This window comes from Amblyomma maculatum, chromosome 2 (genome assembly GCF_055883805.1).
Source record: "Amblyomma maculatum isolate TAMU_Amacu chromosome 2, ASM5588380v1, whole genome shotgun sequence".
In the NCBI taxonomy this organism is placed as follows: domain Eukaryota; kingdom Metazoa; phylum Arthropoda; class Arachnida; order Ixodida; family Ixodidae; genus Amblyomma; species Amblyomma maculatum.
This window is the reverse complement of record NC_139345.1, coordinates 185,112,925-185,131,421: the sequence shown is the minus strand read 5'-3', so window position 1 is coordinate 185,131,421 and position 18,497 is coordinate 185,112,925. Positions and strand designations below refer to the sequence as shown.

The following is an 18,497-nucleotide window of genomic DNA, read 5'->3' as shown; positions in this document are numbered from 1 at the left end:
CTTAATTTCCACTAGAATGTCGGTAACTTGAGTTATTTCTCTGACCCACTCTGCACGCTTTCTATCTCTTAATGTTACCCCTATCATTTTTCGTTCCATAGCCCTCTGGGTTGTCCTCAACTTAAGTAGAACTCTCTTGGTTAGCCTCCACGTTTCAGCCCCATAGGTGAGTACAGGCAAGATTCAACTGTTGTATACTTTCCTCTTGAGCGATACCGGTAAGCTGGTAGTCATAATCTGCGAGTGCTTGCCAAATGCGCTCCATCCCAATCTTATTCTTCTTGTTATTTCCTTTTCATGGTCCGGATCTGCGGTTACTACCTGTCCTAAGTAGACATATTCGCCTACTACTTCCTGTATTTCGCTACCTAATGTAAACTGCTGTTCCTTCCCGAGACTGTTGAACATTACCTTAGTCTTCTGCATATTGATTTTCAAGCCTTTCTACTTTTTCTGTCTAGGGTCATCAATCATTATTTGCAGTTCATCCCTCGATTTGCTTAGTAAGGCAATGTCATCAGCAAATCGCAGATTACTGAGGTATTCTCCATCTACCCTTATCCCTAACTGCTCCCATTCCAAGTCTGAATACTTTCTCTAAACATATATATATATATATATATATATATATATATATATATATATATATATATATATTGATACAAACTATAGTCGACGACGAAGCGGAGACAGTGGCTAGCTGACGTAGACGATGAAGTGGTTGCTAGTTGGCGTAGAGGACGAAGTTGGTTGCTGGAACCGCGCTCAGACCGCTTCTCGGACCGCTCTCGGACTTCGGCAGTCTTCTAGGCTCAGGACGTTGTCTGGACGTTTGGCGCAATACCCGTTACAGTCTGGTGGAGGTGCTGGGTACGCTTTCCCTCGTTTACACGCTTCACGACGGATCTGACTCCGGTCCACCAGCGACTCAGTCGCCGCCTCCGCGGACAGTCGTCTGAGGTTGGGCCCCTTTCCACCCCTACGAGGATCACGCAGCCCAACTCTCGAGCCATCTCGACATGGCCACTGATCCGAGGCTCTCAGCTCCAATCCTTTGCCGCCCGCCGCGAACACCACCATCTTTTCACGGCGACATCTTCGACGGCGCTGAGGATTGGCTGGCTACCTTCGAGCGAGTGGCTCGGTACAACGGCTGGAATGACGAGCGAAAGCTCAATAAAGTTTACTTCGCTCTAGAAGAGTCTGCACGTACGTGGTTCGAAAACCACGAGGGCGCCCTTACCACCTGGCAAGCATTTTGCCATGAACTTCTGATCACCTTCCCCAACGCCGATCGCCGCGAGAAAGCTGAAGCTGCATTTCAGTCCAGAAACCAGCGGCCAAATGAAAGTGTACGCATGTTCTGTGAAGACAAGACCCGTCTTTTCCAGCGCGCAGACCCCAGTATGAAAGAGGAGAAGAAGCTTCGCCACCTCATACGTGGAGTTAAGCAGGAGCTGTTTGCGGGCCTCGTTCGCAGTCCACCGCGTACCGTTGCTGAATTCCTCGCGGAGGCAACGACCATGGAAACGACGCTCCAACAACGGGCCCGGCAGTACAACCGAGATGTCAGCACCCTGGCCCCAGAGGTTTTTTCGTCGTGCCATGGAGGCGGTGCGGACGCCTTACGTGATCTCATTCGGTCGGTTATTCGAGAGGAACTCCAACGATTCCGTCTGCCTCAGAGTGCGCCAGTGGCGTCACTGACCGAAGTCATCTGAGATGAAATACGCCAGGCTGCTCGTGAATTGCCGGTCGCCAACGTACTGCAGCGCGTCGATGAAATGCCCACGCAGACATCCGTTGCTCGTCAGGCAGCTGCCTACGATCCTGTCGCTACCATGCCTCCACGAGTCGACGACAAACGAACGTACGCGTTCGTTGCACGTCAAGCAGCTGCCTGTGGTCCTATTGACCCGACACCGGTGGTCAGCCACATCAGTCCGTTTGACGCATCGGCTTAAGCTGTGGTGCCTGTTACACGCCCTCGCAAGTCGGACGTGTGGCGTACGCGGGACCGCAGGCCAATCTGCTACCACTGCGGGGAGGCCGGCCACCTTTACCGTGCATGCCCGTATCGCCGAGTAGGACTTCTCGGCTTCGAACCCGATGTGCCCTGCGCACTCAACGGTGAACGGCCGCTCGAAATTTAAGCTCATCTGTCGGCCCGTCAGAGGCCTGTGAGATACAGGCGCTATGACTCAGGATCGTCATCTCCGCTGCGGTACCATTCCCCAAGCCCTCGCAGAGACGCCAACAATACTGAGCGGCGTTCTCCCAGTCCACACCGGGAAAACTAATTCCAGCGGTCTCCGGAGGCAGGGCCGCTGCTGTCGGAAAAATTGAAGATCCTCCGCCGCCGATACACCGATACGCTGATATCTCACAGGGGCAGGGTAGCAACAGCATCCGACGCGCTACTTCTGATTTGTGCGTGACACGACGGAACTGACACGATCGCGTTACTTGACACCTGTGCAGACTATTCAGTGATGAGCCACGCCCTCGCCCAGGAATTGAGCAAAGTTGTGACGCCTTAGTTTGGCCCTAGCACTCGCACGGCTGGAGGTCACCTCATTAGCCCGGCCGGAAGGTGCACAGCCAGAATTGGCATCCGCGGTTTCGTCTACGTCGGGGAATTCGTTGACTTGCGCGAATGTTCGAGAGATTTGATTCTGGGGCTCGACTTTCTGCAGGCGAACGGTGCTGTGATCGACCTACACGAGGCACGAGTCACATTCTCGACCAAACGGGCAGTGGCACGCTTAGACACCCGCGATCTCTGTAGCCAAGCCGCCATGCTCTGCGTATTGTGGAGGATGATCACGGTGCCACCACGGTGCAGTGTCGTAATGGCCGTGCAGAATGACCTATTTCATGACTTTGAGGGCAAGGCGGAGGGTCATATCCCACTGCTGCTTGAGAGGGGTCTCATTGTTGCCCGAGGCCTCGTCCACCTACGTGATGGCTGCACTACCGTTCTGCTCACCAACTTTTCGAACGAATTTCAGCACCTCGTCAACGGCACGGTGATCTCCTTCCTCCAAGACGTCGCGGAGTGTCCACATTTGTGCACCGTGGAAGAAGCCCTTCAAGACGACACTGAACCTCGTCACGTTCTGCCACCTGTCGAAATAAACACCGAGTTATCGCCGGCTCAGAAGGATCTGCGTTCGGCTGTCTTGGCAGAGTTTACAGACTGCTTCGCAACGTCTTCCAAAGTGGGCCGAATTCCGGTCGCCAAGCACCGTATAATAACAGATGGGACCACGCGCCCCGTATGCCAACGCCCATACCGCGCTTCTCCAACGGAACGAGCAGCGATTCAGAGACAGGTCACCGAAATGCTTTCCGACGATGTCATTCAGCCGTCTGCAAGCCCGTGGGCTTCGCCGGTTGTTCTCGTCAGAAAGAAGGACAATACTGTGTGGTTCTGTGTCGATTACAGAAAACTTAATCTCTTCACAAAAAGCACGTTTACCAACTTCCCCGCATAGACGACGCACTCGATCGACTGCGAGATGCCCGATACTTCTCGTCGCTAGACCTAAAAAGTGGGTACTGGCAAATAGAAGTGGATGAGAGAGACCGGGAGAAGACGGCCTTCGTGACACCCGATGGCTTGTATGAGTTTAAGTTGCTACCGTTCGGCCTATGTTCGGCACCGGCTACGTTCCAACGCATGATGGACACCGTTCTGCCCGGTTTAAAGTGGCAGTAGTGTTTGGTTTACCTGGACGATGTCGTCATATTTTCGACCATCTTCGACCAACACCTAGAAAGGTCACGCCTCGTGTTAAAAGCTCTCCGAGACGCCAGCCTGACAATCAAACCGGAGAAATGTCACTTCGGCTTTGAGGAACTTCGCTTCCTTGGTCACGTTGTCAGCGCAAAAGATGTTCGCCCGGACCATGAAAAGACAGCTGCCGTTTCTGGTTTTCCGCACCCTACTGACAAGAAAGCGGTTCGACGGTTCTTAGGTTTGTGCTCCTAGTACAGACGCTTTGTACGAGGCTTTTCGCACATCGCAGAACCGCTAACCACACTGACTCGAGATGACACACCGTTCCTGTGGGGAAGTGAACAAGAGGCCGCTTTCCTTGAGCTTCGCAGCCGCCTACAGAATCCTCCGATACTAGGCCATTTTGGCGAAAACGCCGCAACTGACGTTCACACTGATGCCAGCAACGTTCGCCTTGGTGCAGTACTAATTCAGTGGCAAGACGGTGCAGAACGGGTCATCGCTTACGCGAGCCGAACACTTACCCGCTCCGAAACCAACTATTCAACAACTGAGAAAGAATGTCTGGCGGTAATATGGGCCCTCACCAAGTTCCGACCATACCTCTACGGCCGACCTTTCCGCGTTATAAGAGACCACCATTCACTATGCTAACTCGAGAGCCTCAGAGACCCCTCAGGACGATTGGCTAGATGGAGCCTTAGATTACAAGAGTATGACGTAACAGTCGTATACAAATCAGGACGGAAGCATCAGGATGCTGACTGTCTGTCGCGCTCGCCCATCGCCATATGTCCAGAAAAAACGGCCGATGATTTTTCCTTTCCAGCTGGAAAGGGAAATCAGCAGCTGGAGAGGATCAGATAACTACAGATTTGCTGAAGGACGGGGGGGATATCGTGCTAGAAAAACTGGCCACCCTGTATATGCAGTGCCTGGTGTCATCGACGGTACCGGAAGCATGGAAGAATGCAAACATTATCCTCATTCACAAGAAAGGGGACTCTAAGGACCCTAAAAAAATCAGACCAATCAGCTTACTGTCTGTTACGTATAAGGTATTTACTAAGGTAATCGCTAATAGAATCAGGACAACCTTAGACTGCAATCAAGCAAAGGATCAAGCAGGGTTTCGGAAACGGTACTCTACTATCGATCATATCCATACCATCAATCAGGTGATAGAAAAATGCGCGGAATATAACCAGCCCTTATACATAGCATTCATTGATTACGAAAAAGCATTTGACTCAGTTGAAACCTCGGCGGTGATGCAGGCATTGCGAAATCAGGGGGTAGATGAGCCGTACGTGAAAGTGCTGGAAGATATATATAGTGGCTGCACAGCAACCATAGTTCTGCATAAAGAAAGTAACAAAATTCCCATAAAGAAAGGTGTTAGGCAACGAGACACAATCTCCCCAGTACTATTCACAGCTTGTTTAGAGGAAGTATTCAGAGACTTGGAATGGGAGCAGTTAGGGATAAGGCTAGATGGAGAATACCTCAGTAATCTGCGATTTTCTGATGACATTGCCTTGCTAAGCAACTCGGGAGATGAACTGCAAATAATGATTGATGACCTAGACAGGAAAAGTAGAAAGGTAGGCTTGAAAATCAATATGCAGAAGACTAAGGTAATGTTCAACACCCTCGGGAAGGAACAGGAGTTTACATTAGGTAGCGAAATACTGGAAGTAGTAGGCGAATATATCTACTTAGGACAGGTAGTAACCACAGATCCGGATCATGAAAAGGAAATAACAAGAAGAATAAGATTGGGATGGAGCGCATTTGGCAAGCACTCGCAGATTATGACTAGCAGCTTACCGGTATCGCTCAAGAGGAAAGTATACAACAGTTGCATCTTGCCTGTACTCACCTATGGGGCTGAAACGTGGAGGCTAACCAAGAGAGTTCTACTTAAGTTGAGGACAACCCAGAGGGCTATGGAACGAAAAATAGTAGGGGTAACATTAAGAGATAGAAAGCGTGCAGAGTGGGTCAGAGAAATAACTCAAGTTAACGACATTCTAGTGGAAATTAAGAAGAAGAAATGGACATGGGCAGGACATGTAGTGCGAAGAGAGGATAACCGATGGTCGCTGAGGGTAACAAACTGGATTCCAAGGGAAGGAAAGCGTAGCAGGGGGCGGCAGAAAGTTAGGTGGGCGGATGAGATTAAGAAGTTCGCAGGGGTCAAGTGGATGCAGCTAGCACAGAACCGGGTTAAGTGGAGAGATATGGGAGAGGCCTTCGCCCTGCAGTGGGTATAATCAGGCTGCTGCTGCTGCTGCTGCTGCTGCTGCTGCTGATGATGATGATGATGATGATGATGATGATGATGATGATGATTTTTTCTTTCTGGGGGCTATTAGTACAACTCAAATGGCGCAGCTGCAGAGAATGGACCCAGAGTTAGCGCCACTCGTCGACTATCTGCAGGGCGTCGACGCCCGTATTCCCCGTGTTTTTCATCGTGGGCTTCAAACGTTCACTCTGCGTGGTAACGTGCTCTACAAGCGAAATTTCGCTAACAGTGAAGAGACGCTTCTCCTTGTTGTGCCCTCCGAGTTGCGCCGAGATATATTGAGTGCCTGTCATGATGAACCCACCGCCGGCCACCTGGGGGTGAGCCGTACACTCGCACGAATTCGTCAAAAGTATTATTGGCCCAGGTTACTGCCATCGGTGCGGGCTTATGTACGCTCATGTCGTGACTGCCAACGTCGCAAGTCTCCGCCATTGAAACCCGCTGGATTTCTTCAGCCTATTGCTCCGCCAAAGACCCCTTTCCATCAAGTGGGCATGGATCTTCTCGGTCTTTTTCCGAAGTCCTCGTCTGGCAACCGTTGGGTAGCCGTCGCGACAGACTACCTAACACGGTACGCAGAGACCGCGTCCCTTGTTAAAGGTACTGCAGCCGAAGTTGCTCAATTTTTCGTTCATAACATTGTCCTACGTCATGGCGCCCCCGCCGTGGTAATCACTGACCGTGGAACAGCTTTTACGGCTCGCCTAATCCGGTTGGTCATGACTCTGACTCACACTAGCCATCGACGTGCGACGGCGTATCACCCTCAGACCAACGGGCTGGTGAAGCGCCTCAATCGCACCCTCACCGACATGATTTCTATGTATGTGGACGCAGAACATCGCACCTGGGATGCGATTTTGCCCTTTATAACTTTCGCGTACAATACCGCCGCTCAAGAGACGACGCGACTGACCCCGTTCCAACTTGTCTTCGGTCGCCAAGTGAGCACGCCGTTGGATGCCATGATGCCAGTTAGTCCTTCTTGCGGCTCTGACGCCGAACTTGACGCCGACATCTTTGTTCAGCGTGCTGAGGGAGCGCGGCAACTAGCACGCCTCAGAATCCACCGACAACAGGCGAATTCTTCGGCTCGGTATAACCTCAGCCGAAGAATAGTCACTTACGAGCCGGGCGAACTCGTCTGGGTGTGGACACCTGTTCGTCATCGCGGCCTATCTGAAAAGTTACTACGCCGATACTTCGGCCCTTACGAGATTGTTCGCCGTATCAGTGAAGTCACCTACGCCGTTGTTCCCGTAGCTTCAGCTCCATCCCGAAGGCCACAGCGTCCTGAAGTCGTGCCCGTGGTTCGGCTGAAGCCCTATCATGATCGTGCATGACTGAACGTTTCGTCAACGCCGTTGGGTCCTTGTGGCACTTTAGTGCACCCTTTCGCCGACTTCTTCCTAGTAGCACCGCTTCGCATCGAGTCGATGCTGAAGAGGAGGGGGGCAGTGATACAAACTATAGTCGACGACGAAGCGGAGACAGTGGCTAGTTGACGTAGGCGATGAAGTGGTTGCTAGTTATCGTAGACGACGAAGTTAGTTGCTGAAACCGCGCTCAGACCGCTTCTCGGACCGCTCTCGGACTTCGGCAGTCTTCTAGGCTCAGGACGTTGCCTGGACGTTTGGCGCAATACCCGTTACAATATATATATATATATATATATATATATATATATATATATATATATATATATATATATATATATATATATAGACATGGTTTGCTTGTTACTAATGGGCCAGAGTTAAATTCAAACAGGATGTCACACAACTTTCCCGATTATCGCCGTAGTGGAGGACTCCGGAAATTTCGACCACCCGGGGTTCTTTAACGTGCAATGACGTGTGCTGTGCGATGTCTGTGCACATTGAAGAACCCCAGGTTGTCGAAATTTCCAGGGTCCTCCACTACGGCGTCTCTCATAGCCCGAGTCGCTTTGGGACGTTAAACCCTACAAACCAAACCATACTCACGATTCCGCATTTATATTTGCTTTACAGAAAAAGAAAGTCGCAGTATCTGTAAAGTTAATGTGGACACCTCTACTACACCGCACGAATTTTCGCATACATATTCGTCGGTTCATTCTCTGCGTTAACGGCTTGGACTCACCAATACGGCCTATTAATGCTTTCGGAATAATAATTTATTTTCAGCCACCGTATGGGCCATTTAAGATATCATTACACAAAATGACCCGCACGTGCATAAATCGTAGCTAGTTCAGGGTGTAAAAAAAAAAAAGAAAAAAAAAACCAGCCTAGCAGAGACGGTCACTGCGGGGAAATGTATTTTCACGCGTCGTGCCGTCCTTCTTGTCTTTACCCTGGCTGGCTGACATTTTTTCACTTTCTAGAAATGCCTACTGCCCCCTTTGCTTTACCGTCGCACTGTTAGTTTCGAGGCGAGCAGGCTCCTTGCTTAGTTTGTAGCGATCGTTTGCAGCATGCCGGGAAATCTAAAGCGCTTACACCCCGTGATATAGTCCTGTGTCTACAAGACGCTATGAGCATTCTCGGTTCGATCAGAGCGAACTGCATGCTACAGAAGCAAGGGGGGAGGTGCAATAAGGGGTATACTTCAAAGCTTAATGCCTCTGCGTTATTGCTTCGCTCGTTCGGGCTATGCTTCACGCCTCTGCTTTTACAAATATAGTGAATATGATTGAAGTATTCACGTCTTCCAGGGATTCTTGAGTCGACGTGAGTTCGTGGTGGCCCAGTTGCCGGTGGCCAGCACAGCGAGCGACCTCTGGCACCTGATTGTGGAGTGCGGCTCCCGGACCCTGGTGACCCTCGGAAACCTCGACGATGAGGTGGGAATACTATCGATTAGCACCACGCCCATCACCGCTTAAAAATATGCTTTTACTGATAGCGGGGTGTCCTCGTGATGCAAGAGTTGCTGACTCGGCAGCTGAATTACTCCACACCAGTGCTTCCGACCGTTACTCGTGTCAAACTATTATGCTAACGATAACTTCTGTATATAAACGCGTCGTATCCTGTGATAATGCACTGAAGCTTGAGTATCTTTATGCTCTCGGCAAGAGTGTATCGTTAGCACTGTATAAACAGCTGTGTACAAAAGCAAATAACATTTTAGAAATATTTGTGAAACTTGAATATATTCCAAAAGTAATCTACCATTATGCTACTTCCAACATTATGCTGGGGTTTAGAAGGCATTATATTTTTCCGTAAATTGTTTGAGGCCTATATACCCGATTATAATTCATTTTTTCGTCTTTATCCTTTCAGTGACATTCCCTAATGCATTGATTTTCCGTTTGCCCAAGATTATTGTTGAATTGCAGCCAATATTAAGTGATATGCTCCGTGTTCCGCCGGTGCGTATACCAGGGCATATTTTTATAAGCAACGCTCAGGGCGTGGAGTCGCCGCTACTGATCGTGTGCCCATTGTTCTCTAAAATAAAAGCCATAAACTTTCAGTGGTTTTCAGAATAATGTTTCCAGACGATTTGCAAGGTGTTGCCGTATAGAAACAGGACGTTCATTTTTTCCGTCTAACGGGACTGGCCAGTTTGAGAAGGTGTGGAAGATGAAATACTTCGCGCGAGTCGAAGACACCCGCGATTTTGTGTAATTGACATTTTCAAAGATATGACCCTGGATTCAAGATTTAACGTAGCCCCCATTGACTGTGAAAAGTCAAGATACATTTTTTGAAGAAATCGGCTGAAGCACAGATCAATACGTCTACACATGTGGAAATAAACAAATGCCCAGGTAGCACAAAGTGGGCTATGAAGGGTGGGCCCCGGTGGGCCCGATGTAGGCAATGCAGGACAGCCCCGGTGGGCTCAATGTGGGTGCTGCAAGAGGGGCCGACGTAGGCCCGAAGCGGGCTGTCGACAAAGCCCCAATTGGCCCCACTAGGGGCCGATGCAGGCAGCCCTTGCGGGGCTGCCCACATTTTTCCGGCATTGTTAAAAGGGCACATCCCGCCAACTCCCCGCGATGGTCCTACTTTGGACCGATTTGGGCAGCCGCTTTGGAGGAACATTTTTTTTATTTCAGTTAGCCCCTCAGAAAGTGACATAGGACCAATGCGGGTTCTATAGCGCTAGCCACACTTGGGCTTGCCCACATTATTCTCATAGGGGTCCGACGTAGGAAATTGATGGAAAGCCCTAGTCCAAGTTTTCCCAATCAATATTTAGGCACATAATTAAGTAATTACTTTATACGTGTCTGCACTTTCTAAACAGCCACAATATTAATTTTTACAATAATTCATAACATTCATCTAGCCGAAATGACTTCATGTACATCTAGTTCAGGCTATGGAGATGTGTGTTCTGGACAGTAATATTGTACTGCGAGTTTCAGGCTGTCCAAAGCAACCACATAAGAGGCAACAGTTAGCAATCAGTTTGTTTTAGTATATGTAGCGCAATTTGCACGAGCGCGAGAACTAAAGCCATGTAAATTTCTAATCGACTAAACATGGCCACAACTGTTATACAAATCATCTATAACAGTAATTTAGGGCAACATCTAATGCAAATAAAAGTTGGAAACAATGATTACGCAATTGCACGCACGCCTTCTAGCCCCATTACGGCCGATGTGGGACCTACAGCGGTTTTGTGTGGGCAGCCCCAATTGGGCTGGGTGTTGGTTTTGAACCTAAAGCCCACTTGCTATTGCACGTGCCTTCAAATTCCCCACAAGGGACCAATTTTGGTATCATGCGGGCCCTCCCACCTTATAGCCCCATTACGGCCCATGTGGGATATAAAGCAGTTTTATGTGGGCAGCCCCAATTGGGCTGGACGTTGTTTTTGAACCTAGAGCCCACCTGCTGTTGCACGGGCCTTCAAAGCCCCCACGAAGGACCGATTTTGGTACCATGCGGGAACGCCCGCCTTCCAGCCTCATTACAGCCTATGTGGGACCTAAAGCGGTTTAGCTAAGGCTGCCTCATTTGGGCCTCACGAGGGCTTGCCCAAATTGAGCCCTTATTCATATTTCACCTGCCCTCAAGTAACCTACAAGGGGCCGATTTGGGCAGCATGTGGGTATGTGCGTTTTCTTGCCCCACTACGGCCGATGTTGGTCCCACAAAGATTTAATGGGGGCGGCCTCACTTCGGATCTATGAGGGCTTTCCCATAAAAAGCCCACATTTAGGTTGGATTGCCCTCAAATATCCGGCAAGGGACCCTTGTGGTCTGGATGCAAGAATGTGCTCTGCATTAGCCCAAGAAACGCCGCTATGGGACCCATGCAGGAGGAGCAGGGGCAAGCCCAAATGGGGCTTGCCCACATTTGCCCCATCGGGGACCGATGCAGGTTTTATGATGGTTGCCCCAGCCCCACTTGCCTACATCGGACCTACTGGGGCCCCACATTCTGTGCTACCTGGGTGAGTTCAATAACCAGTCGGAGTTTTTTCATTTCGGAAATGATACGATCGATTGTAACGTTGACCCAAACGCATTTTTTAAGAACCTTGTCATTCAATTATAGCCTTTAATCATAAATGCTCAAAAGGTACGGCGCAAACCTAGTGGTCCTTTCATGGAGGTGGCCTCCTTCGCCAAATTGAAGGTGTAATAAGAAAAAAGGTTCATCAAAAAAATCTTAGAAATTGATGGTTTCACAGGGATACGAGAATCGCAGCTTTCAATATGAGTTTAAACCCAAGGACGACAAGATGAACTCATCTATTGTGGGAATTCAGTAGAAGGGAGAAAGAGAGAGAGGGACGGTATAGCTCGAAAGCGCATTGTAGCAGTCCCGTGGTCTTGGAGTCGCATGGCAATTGCTGCCCGGCTGGCCTCTTGAATTAGCCAAAGCTGAAAGGTGAGAGGATAATTCACCTTATGAGGTAGCCGTGCCAGTCTGCTAAAATTATTTAAATTATACATCTTTTCATAGTCTTCGTCCAGCGTTTTCGGGACAAAAAAGTATGAACAGGGCTGACAAGAAATTTGGCCAGCTACTGTAAGAGGGTGGAATCATGGATTATACCGTTCTGAACTCCATGTATCTTCTATATCCAGCAGCGATCGGCAAAAAAATCTTGCACGCGTAGTAATGGTAGCGGCACATTACTGCTAAAACCATTTTGTGAAATTGGTGGCGATTTAGTAATCAAAACCTATATTAGCATGCATACGTTTCCGCAATGCTAAAAGCAGTTATTAACAAAATTTTCAGTGGAAACAAACTGTGGTCCATTGTCGTGATACATTTCTTTCATCTTGAGTAAAGAATGTGACACTGCCCTCCCGTCAGTTAGAGGGCAAGTTATACGGCGACATAAAATCGAAATAACAAACATGATCACATCTTTTTATTCTCTACTGTAACCTGACCATCAGCTTGAGATGCACTTTTCACATGCGAAACCCATGTCTTCAAATGAAAGGCCATCGCTGCTCGGAAGGGCCCTGGAAGTTCTGTTCCGTTCTCCATAACTTGAATGATGTGTATGGAATTCCCACGAAAATTAGTGCAGATAAAATGAATACCTCTTACACTACTGACTGATTTTAACTTTAAGCTCTTGCAAAATCACGGCGGCCCGGCGAAACCGTGCGGCGAGTCCCTACACAAACGCAAGGCAAATCACATTCAGTTGTCATGTCCCCCACCCGCTGTTCGACAGAGACAAAATACAACCCCTGCGCGTGGTGCAATGCCGGCAGAGAATGGGAGAGTCATATTAACCCCAATAATTATATGTTCCCCCAAAACCCACCTTTCATATGACAATGTTAAACACCACATACCAAAGGAAGTATGACCCATCGATAGGAAAAAGGAAATGAGTATGCGAGTTGGAAGTCAGCCTCGATGCTCGTAACTGTCTACTTATCACACTCATTCTCTTGGAAGAAAATTCAAATGCTTGTCTGTTTTGGTGATTCAGCATACAATTCGCTATTAGTGCACACTAGCTGCCTAGAGGTGCGCCAATAACATAGCCTCGAATCCAGTATTTTTGTTACTTTTGGAAATTATGGTAAAGGAATTAAATTAATACAACGTCCAGCGGTATCGCCTAATATGTCTAAATATTATGCAGAAAATTCCATAAAAGGCGTTTCCGTCAGCTTTAAAGATTATGTGACTGATTTAGAAGGGTTTAAAACGATTAAAAATCACAGCAGGTACGTGACGGAGGTTGGCAACGACAGAGGGTAGTACTTACTTTAATATATGTTTCACCTCTTGTCCACTCGCTTTATTTTTTTGCGAAGCAATGAGATTGAAAATAGTAAATTTCTTTTATGAAGCTTGCGGGACTCTGCTGCTCTTGTGAACTAAGCTTGCCGCCGATGCCATTCCGACGCTTTTCGCAAGTGTCTATAAGCTGCAGAAAAATGGCGGCAGATGTTGGCGGAAGGTATTGATGGCAAGATAGACGTCCAGTTTTACACTGCTGGAGGGTTCAAGCTTGAAAAGTAACCGAAAGTACAGGGACAGCCCAGCAGTGTCACTTGAAATAGAAAGTGGTTTTGCAGCAGCGTATGGAGCAGAGTGTTTCATCGATGCTGGTGCATGACGACCAATGGAGACGATTAAAATGATGGCTTAGCCTTTGTGGGTATGACGCGATATCTTTGACTGCTCCTGTCTCCCCCTCCACTTCCGGATCCTGGTTCACGCAAATGCACTTTGCTATTCGCTTGGTCTCTAACCGCTTATTCTGTTCATCTATCATCTCGCACATATATTCATTAGCCTAGGGCCATGAGATACCCAGTTATGTAAAAGGCCACCAGACATAGAATTCTATAAAGCCCCGCTTTAACTTAGCAGCTTAGACGTGCCTGCGTAGCCAAAAAGGCCTGTAAGGTTCGATTTCCATGTCATCCACACACCTGAAACTGGAAGCCCGAGTTGCGAGCCGATGTTATTTCATATGGTCTCAGTAGAGCACAACCATCCGACGCCTACAATTCATTAGGCAGCCATTTCACCTGCCGAAGTTCACCTGCCACAGCTATGATCATTCATTTTCGCGCACAAGACAACGCGGCATTTTGTGGAGAACGAGAACTTTAAGGCTATAGTTTTAAAATGTCACGTCCGCTCGGTAAAAAGTAATTCAAATTTTTATTCAAATGAGGAACCATTCAAGTTAAAGCACTTGTAATATTTTACTATCTCTCTTACCGATGAGCGCACCATGCGGACTCAGTTTTTCCTTCATTTACTGCTTTTATATTTCATGAACGCAAGGAACGAGACACCTGTATTTTAAAGAGCCGATTATTGTAATATACGCCGGTACCCATGCCGTGATTTACTGAGGAAAAAAAACGCTGGGGATAAAGGCACCGAAAACGATGACGACAAAGTGTGCAACAACAAAGTGAAGTGTCCTTCTCCTGCAGATCACTCCACGACTTTGGCCTGAAGTGGGCTCTGCTGCTACTTTTGGAGACGTCACAGTGAAGCCAGTCGACGTGCAGACTGTCGCAGACATCCTCGTCCAAACACTGAGCCTTTCCGCTTATATGGTGAGTCCAGGTCAATAGTTTATTTTCAGACTACTGCAGATGAAAAAATTTAAAGGAGTGCCTGAAATATTGCAGCCCACATAATTATTACATTTCTTATGGCTTGCTGAGATACGGCTCTTCACTGCCATCTTTAGCGCTGAAGCTATATATATATATATAGCTATATATATATATATATATATATATATATATATATATATATATATATATATATATATATATATATATATATATATATATGTATATATATATATATATCTATATATATAATATATATATTGTCAGCGCTACGCCGACTACGCCGACCAAAGAGCCCGTCTAGGCATTGTTTACCTTGACCATCGAACGCTGACGCCGCTATTCGACACCGCGCCCAGCCAAGGCTACAACAAACTTTCTCACGGCCGTCGCCGCAGCGCACGAAACCGGAGAGAAGATCACGTGAGGAGAGAGGGCGAGCCGTCTCTGACGTGTGTGTGACTGGTGTACGTGCCGTTACCAGGGGTTCAACCGTGGGAAGAACGATGTGAAAGTGTGAAATGTGAATACCGAGAGAGTCAGTCGAAGCTGGACCGAGCGATTGGACGGACACGCATCGCAACAGCGGAGTTCGCACAGGCGCGTTCTTCTTGCGGACTGACATCCACCTAATTTTCTAATGCGACCTCAATAAATTAGTTCTTCTTGTTTATTTGAGTGTCTGCTAACATGGCGCAGCCGACAGGATGTCAGTCAGACGCAACCACTAAAGACGCAGCGGCTCAACGGCGAACACTCTCGACTCGCTCCGACTCAACGACCGTCAACATTCTGCTGTCCTCGGTCGACCGCAACCGCTTGGGCACTGCTACGAAGAAGCAGCTTGCAGACGAATTGAAAGCAAGACAACTGCCGTGCTCCGGAAGCAAGGACGATCTAGTCTCACGAATCCTCGAAGACAACGCTGGTCGACGAGTCTCCGAAGATATGGACACGCCAACGCTAAACCAGGCTGCCAACGACCACGACAGGCAGGCGTACCTGGAGGCGCTGTCTACAATCAAGGAGCTACGCGCCGAGGTGGAGACTGTCCGAATGCAGCTTGCCCAGGCGACCACGGCTACCGCACCTGGAGTGCACGGGGACGGCAACGTCAGTGCAGACGCCCCAACGCCAGCGCAAAACGTTACGAGTTCTGCACCAAGCCCACCACCCGCTCAAGTTCCAGCTGACGACACGAGAGCTGCAACTACGGATGTACCGATAACGATAACGCCAACTTACGCTACTGGTGACGGAGGACCGAATATGGCTGCGATTTTAGCCATGATCGCCACCACGCAAGCACAGCTGGCCAACGCGTTGACGAGGACTCCCGCACCCACGGCACCAGTGCAGATCCATTCAACGAGCGACACATCATCCGCCATCCCCTTGTATGACGGATCGCCACACCAAAGTGTAAGCGGCTGGATTTCCCAAGTGGAGCGCATCGCTGCTCTAGCGCACTGGACGGAGTCACTAACGCTGGCTAGCGCGGCAACACGTCTAACGGGAGCTGCGAGAGACTGGCACAGCTCGTACGGGACAATGTGCAAGACGTGGCCCGAATGGAAAGAAGCTCTCATTACCCGCTTCAAACGAAATCTCTCAATGCAAGAGTTCCTTGACCTCCAAGGGAAACGACGCCTTGAACCGTCCGAATCCATCGTGGAATACATGTATTCGAAGAACTCTGTCCTCGACAAGGCGCCGTACCCACTCGCCACCGAGGAAAGGATCTCCCTAATATTGAGTGGAATAGAAGACGACACCTGGGCGAATCCGCTTGCAGCGCAGCGTTGCACAACAGTGACGGAGTTGATCGACCGTGCAGCCCAACTTGACTCGCGACGCCGCACGACAACATCGCCCGCTTGCAACGACATGGACGCACGACCCCGCCTAACGAGTCAACGCAGTCAACTCAGGCGATCCAGCGGAGTGTCCAACGCTCCTCCAGATGACGACAGGGCGCACGAAACCCGAAGATCTACGCAGTCGAGACAGCCTACCGTAAGGTCATGCTATAACTGCGGTGACACCGGCCACCTATCCCGAGAATGCAGTAAACCCAAAACCGCAGCTACCATCCGGGCGGAGCAGCGACGATCTGCCAGGTTCAACAGCGCCAACAGCGGCACACCAGCCAACAGGCAAGCAAACTGTTTCTTGCACTCCACCGGCGGCACATTGCCAATCGTTACGGGACGCGTAAACAACAGGCCGCTCAAGATTTGTATTGACAGTGGAGCCAATGTGTCAATTCTGAGTGAAGAGGTCCTTTGCGCGGACATTGATACGCACGCCCGGCACGCTACGGAGTCGATCCAGGTCCTAAACCAAACTATTAATCCATCACGCGCGGCAACGCTCAGTGTTGAGGTGGGAACAACGAAAGTGCTTCTCCGAGACGTAGTCGTCGCGCCGTTGCCGGAATCTATAGATCTTATTCTCGGATCCGACTGGCGCCGCACCGCCAACGTGGATGTGACCTTCCATCCAACTAATGATGTGACTCTTGTGCAAGTTACCGAAACTGCCAACGCGTCATCGAGCTCGTCAACCCAGCGTCCGAAATCCACGCAACGAACGGGAGAGGCTCTGATAGCTTCGTTCTGTCAGCAAGCCGCTGAGCCTTCTTCCTACGATAATGGCTTTGTGCGATTCAGTGCGAAGGACTGCGTTCCCGACGAAGATTTCAAAACTCTGGTAGAAGACGCGGTATCAAAAATGACCAAGCACGCTAATTCTGGCGAAAAGGATGTGCTTAGATCTATCCTACACAAGCATCATGAAGCCTTCACGTCGAAAACGGACACTCTTGGCATGTGTCCCCACGCCGAACACAGCATCGAACTACGGGACAGCGTGCCAGTGACATCGAGACCATACAGATGCTCTCCAGCCGACCGGCAATTCATCAGAGAACAAGTGGATGACTACCTCGCCAAGGGTATAATCCGGCCAAGCGAGAGCGAATACGGAGCTCCAACAATCGTCGTGGACCAGCCGATGCATCCAACTACCCCACGGAGGATGGTGCACGACTATCGCAAGCTTAACGAGAAGACCATCAAAAACAACAGTGCATGGAAGAAGCAACTTCCCAAAGCAACGTTCGCTATTAACGCAACCAAACACCGTCACGGAAACTACAGCCCCTTCTGGCTAATGCATGGCTACGACCCAAAAATTCCCGGAGAGCTCAACATCGCTTCAGTTGAGAAAGAGATCGAAGAAGCGGAGCGACTCCACGATCTAGCAAAGGGACGCGCGGAAACGAGGGACTGCCTTCTCGAGAGTCAACGAGAATCAACCGCCCGATATAACTCAAGGCGACGGGCCCCAGAATTTGATCCCGGAGATCTCGTCGTGCTCGAAGCCGGCGCACGGAACACACTTGACGCGCGCTACGAAGGACCCTTTGAAATTACAGAAGTGATCGAGCCAAACCTTGTAGTCATAGAAAGGCTACACCACGCACCTGGTAAAATCGACAGAAAACAGTGAACGTTGAACAACTGCGGAGGTACAAGGAGCGCGACCTCGTCGCTAATGAGCTTATGCCATCTCCCCGAAATGCTTGCACCTGAGGACAGGCGCAAATTCGGGAGGGTCGTGTCAGAGCTACGCCGACTACGCCGACCAAAGAGCCCGTCTAGGCATTGTTTACCTTGACCATCGAACGCTGACGCCGCTATTCGACACCGCGCCCAGCCAAGGCTACAACAAACTTTCTCACGGCCGTCGCCGCAGCGCACGAAACCGGAGAGAAGATCACGTGAGGAGAGAGGGCGAGCCGTCTCTGACGTGTGTGTGACTGGTGTACGTGCCGTTACCAGGGGTTCAACCGTGGGAAGAACGATGTGAAAGTGTGAAATGTGAATACCGAGAGAGTCAGTCG

The 18,497-nt window shown here is 49.4% G+C and overlaps 1 protein-coding gene and 1 pseudogene across 1 annotated transcript in view; both read left to right on the top strand.

Moving 5' to 3' along the window:
- LOC146200598 (receptor-type tyrosine-protein phosphatase epsilon-like) overlaps positions 1 to 18,497 on the top strand; it is a 169,194-nt gene that overhangs the window by 127,366 nt on the left and 23,331 nt on the right. The window contains exons 18-19 of the mRNA XM_084595572.1: positions 8,755 to 8,883; positions 14,444 to 14,569. Coding sequence (XP_084451698.1) covers positions 8,755 to 8,883; positions 14,444 to 14,569 — 255 coding nt within the window. The remainder of the gene's footprint in view (positions 1 to 8,754; positions 8,884 to 14,443; positions 14,570 to 18,497) is intronic.
- Positions 15,544 to 18,243, top strand: LOC146200599 (uncharacterized; annotated as a pseudogene).